The following is a 14414-nucleotide window of genomic DNA, read 5'->3' on the forward strand; positions in this document are numbered from 1 at the left end:
AAATACATCGTCGAAAAAGTGTCAAAGACAAACGCCACAAAATCCTCACCTTTTTAATGTGGCTACAGCTACAATGAGAAGTCACCATGCAGCGACTGAGGATGTGAACTGTAGTGTTTTCCCGAGAAAGTTTGCACCTTTTTCACGCATGTCAACATCCACTACAAAAATAGGAAAAATTTACTATTCTATGTAAATAACTTTCTTAACACATGTTCCTTTGTACAGTCTGACACTTTGCTTTGCATTTTGAAAATCAAAGTTGCCACTGCACCATTTGCTTCATGGTTTATGGTCCTAATTTCATTCGAATCATCAGCACAAGTCAAAGAATAAACACCGTGGGGACAGAAATAAAGGGGAATTTCTGCCATCGTTTCTGTCGTGTTTACAATTTAAAACTTTCTCAGGTTATTTTGAAGATTTCTTTCAACTTTCTCCTCACTATTGCCTCTTAATTTTCCTACCTGAAATTATCACTTTCAACTTCCTTTCAAACCCTCAGATTTTAGCCAGGACGGGCAGTGAAGATGATGATAGTGGGACAATGTTTCAGTGTAAACCAGAAAGAATGGGGGGAGGATATTGAATAATAATGCTTTGGTAAATGACAGATGAAAAACAGTGTAGCCATGAAAAATAAAGGGCACAGGAATCAGAAATCCTCAATGTGGGCCACCCACAGTTTATTAAAAAAGAAACTAGGTTATAGTAGAATGAATGCACCATACAAACTCCATATTAAAAATGAACTAAAATTGATTTATCATCTCCATATTATCGCTTCCCCACCCTGCAAAATATGAAGCAATTCTGTTAACTCTGATAAATATTGCTAGCAGTAGTCTACAAGTACACATTCACACATCTTATTATAGATATCAAAAAGGTTGTTTTACACAACATTCATTAACTACGGCAGGACAAGAAACATTGATATAGAACTCCCAGCGCATTACCACATTTCAAGCATTAAGTACAACAGAAATACTCAGACCATATTTAACTTCTAGAACCAGTGTTTGTCGGGTTGGCCACAAATAAAACAAAAGTAAATGCCATTTAGATCTGACACCTGATGCAGTTGTTTTTTTTTCATTTGTAAGTAGTAACTTTCCTATCTGAATATAATACATTGAGGGGGAGAAGTTTGTTTGCATAGCATTGTTTCTAGACTTGCATCAATTTCCAGGAGGTGGACAGTTATCATTGAAGAAGGCCACACAGGCTGTGGTGCCTACCACTGGGGGATCAACGCAAGTCTACCAGAAGTGACACTTACGCAAACAAATTCCTTGCCTTGAATGTCTTTAAGCTTAAGTGCTTTAGGCATGTACCTAGTTAATTCAAGGTAAGTCCAAGTTGCTTGTTAAAAGATTGATCATTCCACTTGGAGATTCAAATCACACACAACATGATTAAGAAGGGTTTATTTTAATGCACTAAAAGCAATAAACTCACCCAAGCAAATAAATCTATGGCACGATTTGGGAAACATGAGAATATTAAACTTTATCCTTTGCTTTGTTTCTTGTAATCATATTTGAATATGGTGACACTCCCCTTTCTATTATGCGTGAGAAACTATAAACCTCTCTGACCGGGCATGAACATTGAACATGCTTGTTACCCCTCTCTCTATAGCTCTCATTTAGGTCCAATGCTGTTGGAATTTTGCTGAAAACACAGACCTATTGAAGAATCAGATTTTATAAATTAAAAGATAGACCAGACAATCAGACTTATTCAAACAGCAATCCGAAATATGGCAAGCACTGCATCCGAAACTTTATTCAAAACTCCAAATCTGATTCATTCCATTCGCGTTACATTTTCAAATAAGGTATAAGAGTCAGACTTGGATTGATGGATTTAATTCACCTCATTCAAGATCAGTCTGAAGGGACTTGTGTAATATCTGCTGCTTAAGATTTCTAAACTGAAAGCCCTACACTGAGCTGCTTTTCTACTTTTTCACTGCACCTCAGTGTTGACTACTCATAAAATGTTTTCAAAAGCAGTTAGTCAATGCTATAGCACGGTAATGCATGCTGCTAAATGGGAAAGAACATACGTTTTTAAAACTGACATACTACGGACTGTTTTTAGAAAAAAAAGGGAACCTCTTGAACCCAGTGGCCCAACAACTTTGACTTGTACAGATGAGGTATTGTCCCTGTAGATCAAATACTCCAGGGGCCAAAGTAGCTATTTGTTAAATCCCAGAAAAGTAAGAAAGTTTCCTTTACGAAGTGAAGTCATTTCTCATGCATGGCAATCTCCCGGTAGGATTCCCACAATCAAGACGGGGAGCTCACCATTGGCCCTGAGGGAAATGTAGTAGGCAGGCTGCAGCGTCACAGAGGCCACTGGCATGCAGCAGGCAGGGAAGGAACAGCCAGCAGTGGCCCCAGCAAAGGTGGAAGAAGGTGGGAGAGGAAAACTAGGTTTGGCCGCCAATTGGTCTCGCCCGCTTAACGTTCCCATCATTTGTCCGCTGTGACCTCACTTGATCTGGAGTGCAATCCTGGAGAAAAATACAGCCCTTTAAGAGGACAAGTCTGTACAGAAGAGAAATTAGCCAAACTCACCCTGGCAATCAATCGTTTGGTTGGAACCCTTCCCGCTATTACTATTATAGGTTCTTCACATTTCCCAGAGAGCAAATTGCTGATACCATCAAGTAAGAGAGCATATCTAAGGTGCCAGGTCATGATGTAGCCTGGCGTTGTTCGATAGGGATAATCAAAAATTGATAACCCTGAACCCCAAGCACCAGGTGGAATAATAAAAATGTGGTCCAGTCACATGCACTCAAGCAGCAGCTACTTTCTACATATCCAAGAGTTGTAGCAAACCCAAAAGTCTCACGAAGTTAAATAGAACCACTTGCAAATAAGCAAATCCAGAGTTACTATAATCAGCGGCATAGTACTTCACTCATCCAAATCACTACTTGTGACAAGTAAGTCTGTCCAAGAAGAGAAGGTTCACAGCAGGCAATTGTGATCAACATAACTACAGCATGCACCTTTTTTTGCAAGGTGCCTATTTGCACCTTTACATCTACAGCCTGACATTTTAAGCATAACTTGCTAATATGTAATGCATAAATCACAATGTTGCAGTTAACATGATCTCTTTTACATCTCTTTACATGATTCTCTTCCTGTTCGCAAGTGATGGCTTTCAGTATAATTCCAGTTTTTATGTTTGTCCCCACCGAGACCACGACGAGGTCCTCCAAATGATGGTAGCCTATGTCAGCGAGACCAATCCATTTCACCCTTCAGATACATTCCCTCTGCTCAAGGAAATAGTCTACTCGGGAGAGGAAGACACCAGAAAGAATCCCCAAAGCAAACTGGACACACAGAAAAGATGTGAATGGTTCCACCACCAGACCAATCAGATGATACTAGGGAGTAGGCAGAAGATGTATGCATCTAGAGTAAACAGCCGTCAAGAGTTTCACAAACTCAGGGGGAAGATTCAGAAAGGATTTAAGGAGCTCAAGGGGGAAATTTGAGATCTGGCAGCATCCCACCGGAGTCCCCTGAAACTGCTAACGGCCAGTATGCAGGAGATGGTGGCCCAGATGAGAGCTCCTCCTTGTCCAGAGCTGGTGGTTAGGGCAGAGGCTGAACCAGCAGGACAATCCAGTAGTTCTGCTTCACAGGGGTGCACACAGAGTGGTTGGCAGACCTACAAAAGACAAGAGGATTGATCTGTAAACTTTGGGCAGAATACCACGAACTGTATTTTTTTGTTTGTTGCACATGTTCTGCAATGCTACACAGCACCTTCTCACACCTCCGGCTGTGCTGGGACAAACACTGGAGCTGACATGTCTACCTATGAAGTTATATTTTTAGAGGAATTTTCAGTTCCTTTTCCGTTGATTCATTTTTATGGGGATTATCTTTGTTTTGAAGTTGAATAGTTCAGGAATGAGCGAGGACTTAATATTAAGGTGACGGGATTAAGGAGAACAAAAGAGATTGATCTATGTAACCAATAATGCGATGAGCTTGGTGAAAGCATTCATCACTAATACTCACTCCCTATAACCCCCCATGGCATTTCTAAATGATCAGAAGTGATTGTCACTGTGTGTTGACAACCAAGTTTCCAAGCCTTTACTCCTTCCAAAATCCAGCAGCATTGTGAAGGCAAAGGCAATGTTTAACATTGCCAGGAACAGGCCATAGATTCTCTCTGAGCTACAATACAAAGTATCCAACAGTACAATTAGACACTAAAAACAACTACTTGAATATTCAAAATGCATCAATGATGAAATATATGTTGGGTAATGGAGCTAATGAACAACAATTGTTCCTAAAAGTATTCTAAGGGAGTAGGTAAGCCCAGAACAATGTAGAACTCTTTAGCTTGACTACTAATAATGCTAAATTTACCACAAACCAATTACCAGCAATCTCACTGTTATTAAGATTCCAAGTCAAATAAGAGTTCCCTGCCATTGTCAGAATTTGACCTTCAGAACTTGACTTTGGCATTGCAGGTACATACACACAAATAGATGGCAAAATGATACTGTGTCTGATGCTAAAGATAAGTTCAGGTGCTGCAGTGCAAAACACCTATTAATATCAAGATGTGAAACAAACCAAACAGTGTTTGCATTTCCCATTATACTTTGCATTGTTGCTGGTCAGAGGGAGAACTCATCTATTCTCTTGACCAATGAAGTTAATACAGCATCTTACAGCACCGGGGACCAGGGTTCAATTCCTGGCTTGGGTAACTGTCTATGTGGAGTCTGCATGTTCTCCCCGTGTCTGCATGGGTTTCCGCCGGGTGCTCCGGTTTCCCCTCTCAATCTGAAAGATGTGCTGGTTAGGTGCACTGGCCATGCTAAATTCTCCCTCAGCGTACCCGAACAGGTGCTGAAGTGTGGCGACTAGGGGATTTTCACAGTAACTTCATTGCAGCATTAACGTAAGCTATTTGTGACACTAATAAATAAAATTAAAAACTTAAACTTAACTTTCCAGTCAAAATATGAAACATATCTGCCTAAAGAAGATTTACACTTAACTTAGAGACATTTCTGATATTTATGTTGTAACTTGATAGAATCTTTCCAATGAAAATTGAGTTTCAATCACATTTTTATGGCAAATCAGAGATGATACAGGATTGTAGGACAGAACTTGCCCTACTGCGACTGCTTGGGATATGGAGTCCACAGCTTCATAATAATTGCCAGAAGCAGTCACAATATACATTTCACTTGATGTATATTTATCACACTTTTTAATCTCTCCTATTGCAATAATTGTTCATCACAATAATTATGATAGATCAATCGAGAACAACTATACAAAACCTTAATAGAAGGCACTCACTCAGATTAACAAGGTTACATTGTTGTGCAAACGTGACAGTATTAATGGAGTTCTGCCATATCTCAATTAACAAATTAATGCAATGCGACACACTGAGTCATAGTTAAAAAAGTAATCGCTGCTTTGCAATTCAAAATGTATCTTCCCGATAAATCATGTTTCTGTCAATTTTCTAGATTAACCGAATTATAGATGTTAGTCCCTTTTCCTACACTTGACTTCTCCCCTCATACAACATTGTCTTCCTCAGCTGAGAGATAGGGTGGTCTAACACAGAGGAGATTTAAGTCTGCAGATGTCTTCAATGAATACTGTCAAAATCATTCCTAAATCAATCTATCAACAGGCAAATTTAAGTGATGCTGGATTCATTCCAGATTCCCTTCTTTGAAAGAGTTTGTAAACTAAAATGTATTCAAAATATTCTATTCACATTCAACTCACTGGTGTGACTAATTGTAGTGCTGGCCTCCAGTATGGAGCGAAACCTGACACATTAACTATATAGATTGGATTCGCTTCAGTTCTGTCGGTTTCAGAAATACATCTAAAAATGTTAAGGGCAAATCCCCAACTTCCATCTGAAATGGGCACAAAGTCAGAGGAATGGCCATAGGACTCACCTGAAGTCAGGATCGGGTCACCAAACCATTTCAGGTTAGGACTTAATTGAGGATACTCCACTGCAGCTCTCTAGCTGTGTGGGGTAGAGTCTAGCAATGGGAAATAGTCTGACTTATGCATTGAGCCAGCCACCAAGTTGAGTCTAGGATGGTGGGGATTTGTTCTGGGTTTATTGGGGGACTGTGACAGGTGGGGTGGCATTTGGTGATGAGTACTGCCTAGTATGAATTTGTGGAGTGTGATGCATGACCTGTCCATTTGTACTATAAAGTTACAATCGGATGAGATGAGACCCCGATTTATATATCTGAAACAGGTTCACATTTGTTTCGGAAGGTTGTACCATTTATTCATTCACAGACATGTCTGAACATTGCATCAAGTGGGCCTCCAGCAACCAGTGGGTGGCTGGGTTGCATGCACGTCAGCTCACCCCACTCCTCCCAAAAGAATCAACTGCTAGCCATACATTTTTCAGGTGGCAGATTATCGGTACACCATAGAATTATAGAAACCTTACAGTGCAGAAGGAGGCCATTCAGCCCATCAAGTCTGCACCAACCACAATCCCACCTAGGCCTTATCCCCGTAACCCCACATATTTACCCCACTAATCCCTCTAACCTACGCATCCCGGGACACTAAGGGGCAATTTAGTGTCCAATGCACCTAATCCACACATCTTTGGACTGTGGGAGGAATCCAGAGCACCCGGAGGAAACACATGCAGACACGGGGAGAACGTGCAAACTCCACGCAGACAGTGACCCAAGCCGGGAATCGAACCCAGGTCCCTGGAGCTGTGAGATAGCAGTGCTAATCGCTGTGCCACCGTGCCATCCCAAATGGGCTCTACCATTCCAGGATCCTCTCTTGTGTGCTTACAACGAGCTGTGAAGGAATACTGTTGGGATTAACCAAGTTCAAAGTGTTGTCATTTGAAATTTTTTTTTATTCATTCAGGGATTGGGGGCATCGCTGGCTGGGCCAGCATTTATCACCAATCCCAAATTGCCCTCGAACTGAGTGGCTTGCTCGGCCATTTCAGAGAGCAGTTAAGAATCAACCACATTGTTGTGGCTCTGGAGTCACATGTAAGCCAGACTGGGTAAGGAAGGCAGATTAAATTTGTGTTCCTCTTAAAACAACAAATCTAGATGTCTTCTCTCCAGAATGCTAACGCTAAGTGGATTTATTCCTCAAACCACCTCAACCAGTCAAAAAGCCCTCTGGTCACTCCAAAATATTATGCAAAGGAAATGAAAAAAATAACCAAAACAAGCAAAAAGAATTCCTTTGAAATGCCCCTACATTTTTTATTGCATGGTGCTCACAACGGTGTCTTTGATCTTTAATTCATGGAGACTCCAGGACAATCCTGCCAGCAACTCTGAAAGGTCACTGATGTAATTTTTTCAGGCTGTGATAGGTTGAGGGCCTCTATGATCTTGGCAGCCACAAGCAGTGTTGCCCTGATCTTGCCCTAAGCTTGAGTTGGAGTTTCTTAGTGGCAGCCTCCTTTGTGACTCAAAGGCACATCAAACATTGACCCTTCAAATAATTGGGGTAAGAGGTGCCCATTGTGGATATAGCTTCTTGCTCAGTGCCTTCCACTGCTCTTTTGCTGTCCTGTCTTCCTTCTGCTCCCCCTTGACCTCCAGCCCCAAAGGCAGGTCAATGAAACCCTTCATAACAGTAGCCAAATTGTTTTGATTACAACCAGAAAAAATGCAGCAGCAATAAAATCTGGCAGTCAGGATAACATTTTCTGAATCCAAAAATGGACCACAAAATGCCAAGGAATTAACCAACAGTCTCAAATGACAAACCAGCAACTAACCTTACAATGGGGGATAAATAGATGGCTCTAAAGTGTGCTCCCTGCCAATGAGCACCATGAGTTACTTTAAATTCAACATATTAATACGATGGTACAGTGGTTAGCACTGCTGTCTCATAGTGCCAGGGACCCGGGTTCGATTCCCGGTTTGGGTCACTATCTGTGCGGAGTCTGCACGTTCCCCCCATGTCTGCGTGGGTTTCCTCCCGGTGCTCCGGTTTCCTCCCACAGTCTGAAAGAGGTGCTGGTTAGGTGCATTAGCCATGCTAGCTTCTCCCTCAGTGTGCCCAAACAGGTGCCGGAGTGTGGCAACTAGGGGATTTTCACACTAGCTTCCTTGCAGTGTTAATGTAAGCCTACTCGTGACACTAATAGATCAACTTAAAAACTTTAATAGTTCTGGCATGCGTCTTGGACGTCGATGGAGAAACCCAATCTAAAATGGTGGGTGATGCACTCCCAGCCTGTCACGAGCACATGACATCCAGCCCCACAATATTGAATGCTTAGGTGTCCATGATGTGCTTGGCAAACAGGCACAGTATCATTGGATGTCTCGGTCAGTCTCAGTGTAAGCACGGTACGGCAGGTGGAAACATATTTACATTCCATGGAAAAGAAATCCACATTCCATTCAAATGAAACACATTAAACTCTCGCCACTTTCAGTGAAGCACAACTCATACATTTCCTGTATGCAGGATAGAACGAATTTTTCACAAATAAATGATGAACTTCTAGTAAAATGAATAAATAGTAATAAATTAAAGGTAAAATTAGAAAGTTACTTGGCAGAGAAAAGCTGCAGATTCCCCATTTCCTAAGTACAGGCTTGTTTCCAAGCCTGATCTAATAAGGTACTCATTTTAGAGGATGAGCTTATTTTAACTTTAATTCTTTACAACACATTAAAGAAACTCATTCTTCATCATTGTTACTGAAGCCTCCAGCTCTAGTTTGTTTTTAAAAGCAGCTTTGGAAGAAACACGATTTGAATAATTCAAAATTGTAAGATTTCATTATGACATATTACTTAATACTTTATATAAATTAATTTATAAATTAATTGAGTAAATGTCTCATTAATCTCTGTTGTTTTCATAACATATCTTTAAAATAATAGGCCATTCACCCATCAACCCTGTTCTATCACTCACTCATGGTTGATCTGACTGCACCTGTCAGCAAACAGGGGCAGTTTTAAGTAACCTATATTTGTGTTGTTAGATATTAGGAATAAGGTATAGATTTAAGTAAGGTTAATTTTTGTTTTTCTGTTTAAGAAAAAATTAAAATTTTAGTTAGATTCATTGTAACAAAGGTATTTACACGTACAGGAGTTTTGGTTTCATTTAAAATGCTTCTGCATTGCAATTAGAAAGTTTACAATGAACATAGAACATAGAAAAGCTACCGCACAAACAGGCCCTTCGGCCCACAAGTTGCGCCGAACAATTTCCTTACCTTCTAGGCTCATCTATAACCCTCTATCTTACTAACCTCCATGAACCTATCCAAAAGTCTCTTAAAAGACTCAATCGAATCCGCTTCCACCACCACTACCGGCAGCCAATTCCACGCACCCACCACCCTCTGAGCGAAAAACTTACCCCTAACAACTCCTCTATACCTACTTCCTAGCACCCTAAACCTGTGACCTCCCGTGACAACCATTTCAGCCCTGGGTAAAAGCCTCTGAGAATCCACTCTATCAATACCTCTCAACATCTTATACACCTCTATCAGGTCACCTCTCATCCTTCGCTTCTCCAAGGAGAATAGACCTAGCTCTCTCAACCTATCCTCATAAGGCATACCACTTAATCCCGGCAACATCCTCGTAAATCTCCTCTGCACCCGTTCTATGGCTTCCACATCCTTTCTGTAATGAGGCGACCAGAACTGGACACAGTACTCCAGGTGGGGTCTGACCAGGGTCCTATACAGCTGCAGCATTATCTCCCGATTTCTAAACTCAATTCCTCTATTGATGAAGGCCAGTATTCCAAACGCCTTCTTAACCACAGCCTCTACCTGTGACGCCGCTTTGAGCGTCCTATGATCCCGGACCCCAAGATCCCTCTGTTCTTCCACACTGCCAAGCGTCTTACCCTTAATATTATATTCTTCCTTCCTATTCGAACTGCCAAAATGAACCACCACACACTTATCTGGGTTGAAGTCCATCTGCCACTTCTCCGCCCAGTCTTGCATCTTATCTATGTCTCGTTGCAACTTCTGACATCCCTCTACACTATCCACAACACCTCCAACCTTTGTGTCATCAGCAAACTTACCAACCCATCCTTCCACTTCCTCATCCAGGTCATTTATAAAAATCACAAAGAGCAAGGGTCCCAGAACAGATCCCTGGGGCACCCCACTGGTGACCAACCTCCACTCTGAAAAAGACCCATCTACAACCACTATTTGCCTTCTGTGGACATGCCAGTTCTGAATCCACAAAGCAACGTCCCCTTGTATCCCATGCCCCTTCACTTTCTCCACAAGCTTTGCATGGGGCACCTTATCAAATGCCTTACTGAAATCCATATAAACCACATCTACCGCTCTTCCCCCGTCTAAGTGTCTAGTCACATCTTCAAAAAACTCAATCAGACTCGTAAGGCCTGATCTGCCTCGGACAAAGCCGTTCTGGCTACTTCTGATCATACTATTCCTTTCCAAATGTTCATAAATCCTGCCTCTCAGGATCTTCTCCATCAACTTACCTACCACTGAGGTTAGACTCACCGGTCTATAATTTCCTGGGCTATCTCTTCTCCCTTTCTTGAATGACGGAACCACATCCGCCATCCTCCAATCCTCCGGAACCTCTCCCGTCTCCATTGACAACGCAAAGATCATCGCCAGAGGATCAGCAATCTCTTCCCTCACCTCCCACAGTAACCTGGGGTACATCCCATCCGGTCCCGGCGATTTATCTAACTTGATGCTTTTCAACAGCTCCAATACATCCTCTTTCCTAATGCCCACATGCTCAATCTTCTCAGTCCACTGCAAGTCTGCACTGCAACTACCAAGATCCTTTTCCACTGTGAATACTGAAGCAAAGTATTCATTGAGTACCTCTGCTATTTCAACCGGTTCAATACAGACTTTCCCACCAAGACATTTGATCGGTCCTACTCCTTCACATCTTATCCTCTTGCTCTTCACATACTTGTAGAATGCCTTGGGGTTTTCCTTTATCCTGTCTGCCAAGGCTTTCTCATGTCCCCTCCTGGCTCTTCTAATTTCCCTCTTTAGTTCCTTCCTACTAGTCGTATACTCTTCTAGATTTTTAACATTACCTAGCTCCCTGAACCTTTTGTAGGCTTTTCTTTTCTTCCTGACTAAATCCGTTACAGCTTCCGTGCACCACGGTTTCTGTAACCTACCATAACTCCCCTGTTGCACTGGAACATTGCCGTGCAGAGCTCCAGATAAATTTTCCTTGAAAATTTGCCACATTTCTTCCGTACATTTCCCTGAGAAAACCTCCTTCCAATTTATGCCTCTAATTTCCTGCCTAATCGCATCATAGTTGCCCTTACTGCAGATAAACACTTTCCTAGCTCGGCTGATCCTATCTCTCTCAAATGCTAGTGTAAAGGAGATAGAGTTATGATCACTATCCCCAAAATGCTCTCCCACTGATAGATCTGACACCTGCCCAGGTTCATTCCCTAATATCAAATCAAGCACAGCCTCTCCTCTTGTAGGCTTATCCACATACTGTGTCAGGAAGCTCTCCTGAACACACCTCACAAACTCCTCCCCATCTAAACCCCTTACCCAAGGGATATTCCAATCGATATTTGGGAAATTAAAATTAAAAAGGTTGACTCACCTGAAGAAGGAGCTTAAGGCTCCGAAAGCTTGTGGCTTTTGCTACCAAATAAACCTGTTGGACTTTAACCTGATGTTGTTAAACTTCTTACTGTGTTCACCCCAGTCCAACGCCGGCATCTCCACATCATGGTGATTTCAGGCAGCTCTGAGATCAACATCCTCATTCCTGCTTGTCAGTTGTGAAAATTTTGAAGTGGTCAGGTCACTTTATTCTCCATGCTCCCTGGACACCTTGCAAGCTTTTACATCACTGCAAGACTTCATTCTGCAGCAAGGATTTCCTTTTCTGACAGAAGCTGCAGGTGTGAGCAAACCCCTTTGAAATCTTCTGACAGAGAGAAGATGTCAATTTCACTGGAGGGGGGGGGGTTGGTTACCCGCTCCAAAGCTGTTCACACAACTCCAATGTACTCACACAGTTTTTATTTTAAGTCTTTGAGCCTTCCTAGCAAGCCAAAATCTTTGAAGCACTCTCTGTTGCATTGAAAATCTTTGATCTCTTTCATAGTGCAGTGCTTTGAAAAAGACTTTTCAAATGGATTGCTACTCAGCCTCCAGTCAGTATTTATTTACCTTTTCCTTCATGCTTGAATGCATCTCAAGTACCCCCATTGTTCCTAACAACAACGTTTACATAGAACAAAGAACAAAGAAAATTACAGCACAGGAACAGGCCCTTCGGCCCTCCAAGCCTGCACCGAACATGCTGCCTGACTCAATTAAAACCCCCTACGCTTCCGGGGACCATATCCCTCCATTCCCATCCTACATAGACCCTAAGCCTGATTGACAGCTGTGGTTTTTCAAAGGGAATAAGTGGTTTCACTTCCTCTTTTGCGCCCCAATCGCTGAAAAGCCAAACTGGCTGGTGGGTTTCGCAGGATGGGCTCATTTGCATCTTTCAGGGGGTGAATCCACCTGACAGAGGCTGCCAGTGCCAATGGGAAACACCCTGATTTTCCCACTTCCATGGATATTTAGTCCCCATTCAGGAAAATCACCCCCAAGGGTCACCATGTAGTTCCTGCCATTGTTTCATTGGTTTCAAAACATAATTTGGAAGCAAATCAGGTATAAGGGCCACCTTGATTTGAAGTCTATATTGTCTCTTTAACTTAGTTTGACTAATACAAATTAACATTTATGTGACATAATGATCTTAATAGAGACCAGTAATGTGTTTACTTATTTATATTTTATGATCTGAAAGCCCAGATATTTACTAAAAGAATGAAGCCACAAGATTCATGGTTTAAAATCAAATGAATTTCACTACACAGAATTCAAAGAACATCACTACTAATAACTATACTCATTCTTAAATAGTTACATTAAATATATTGGAAGTATAATGAACACAGATGCTTATAAATTAACCTAAACTTCTTATCTCAACTTTCCTTCCTATAAAAGCTGATATTTCTTGGCCTTTCCACTTATTTCTGGCCAGGTTGACCATTCAAACCTCCTCCAACTGTCCCACAGTTGTAGATTATCAATTTCATAGACCTTGGATCAGAACTTTAATATCATTTAACTGTGCAGCTTTGCATCGAAAGAGCTCTCTCTCTCTCTCTTCTCAGCTTGGCTATCCCAGAAGTCGAACTCACTGTTAATGGAGCCCTTCAGATACCAAGAGCATTTAGAAAATAAAACCTTTTTAGTCAACACACAGAGTTCCAATTGAATTCTATTAGAAAGGGATGTTCCCTGTTCTGTAGCCAGATTGTTGTAAACTAAACACTAAAGCCCTGCTTAGGGCCAGAGCCTCATCCGCAATCCATTCAGCCCTGTAATTAATTTCTCACTTATTCTTTTTCCCAGGCAGCTTGGTCACGTGATCAGCTCCTGGAAGCAAAGTGCTTTACAAGAAATCTTTCAAAGAAATCTAGGTCTCGAAGGGACCATCACACAAACATAAAATATAGGTTTTTCCCCTAACGCACATAAGCCAGTGCAGTAACTATTTTTTGAAACATGCACTTTATAATAGTATTTACTTTATTTTGTTTAATGCTATTAAAGTACTAATTCAGAGTTCCAGCTGATTTATGAAATGAACCTACATTCACGAAAGAAATATAAAAAGAATACATTGTTAATATCTAGTCCAAGAATTTGTTTGTATTTATTAAACCTTGATAGATTGTGTTAGCATTAAAATCTTAAACAGCAACACAAAAATTGCAATAATTAAAATACTTTTTCTCACGATCCAATGTTATTTTTTTGCTGGAATAGAACAAGGCAGCATCGCCAATCCCTTAGGCAATGTTGCCTGTAACAAGGTTATACCAGAATGTTGAACAAATGTCGAGATGTCCATTTTGAAAACTTGATTAAAATCATATGCACATTTCTCTCTTGTGCCTCTGGGGTAATATGAAAAAAGAATGGTTTTTGCAAACAGTGTGGAGCAATACACTGGTAAAATCAATAACTCATGCTGCTACGAGGTCATCGAGGCCTAACAGAGACATTATTTCCTAGTCTAAGTTTCAGTGATAAAAGTAGTATCAATTCAGGGATTTTCTGACTGCCATCGATTTCAATTGGGGCAGAGCTAATTGATGTGATTAATATTAATGATAATCAACATTTATCACTTATCCCATAAAATGCTCTTTCTGTAATGCAAAACAGGTTATACAATGTAGATACCCCATTGCAATAGCACATTTCACGAAGAAATTCCCACCCAAGATGGCATCAGAGCAAGG

At 41.2% G+C, this 14414-nt stretch overlaps 1 protein-coding gene across 2 annotated transcripts in view; it reads right to left on the reverse strand.

Annotated features, from left to right (window-relative positions):
- LOC144505476 (BTB/POZ domain-containing protein KCTD16-like) overlaps nt 1-14414 on the reverse strand; it is a 205024-nt gene that overhangs the window by 123151 nt on the left and 67459 nt on the right. The window contains exon 2 of one of the 2 annotated variants that reach the window (XM_078231589.1): nt 1047-3705. The exons of the other annotated variant lie outside the window; for it this stretch is intronic. Coding sequence (XP_078087715.1) covers nt 3674-3705 — 32 coding nt within the window. The 3' untranslated portion in view covers nt 1047-3673. Of the gene's footprint in view, nt 1-1046; nt 3706-14414 lie in introns of those variants that run through there. 2 annotated transcript variants of the gene reach the window in all.

Source organism: Mustelus asterias, chromosome 16 (genome assembly GCF_964213995.1).
Source record: "Mustelus asterias chromosome 16, sMusAst1.hap1.1, whole genome shotgun sequence".
Classification (NCBI taxonomy): Eukaryota; Metazoa; Chordata; class Chondrichthyes; order Carcharhiniformes; family Triakidae; genus Mustelus; species Mustelus asterias.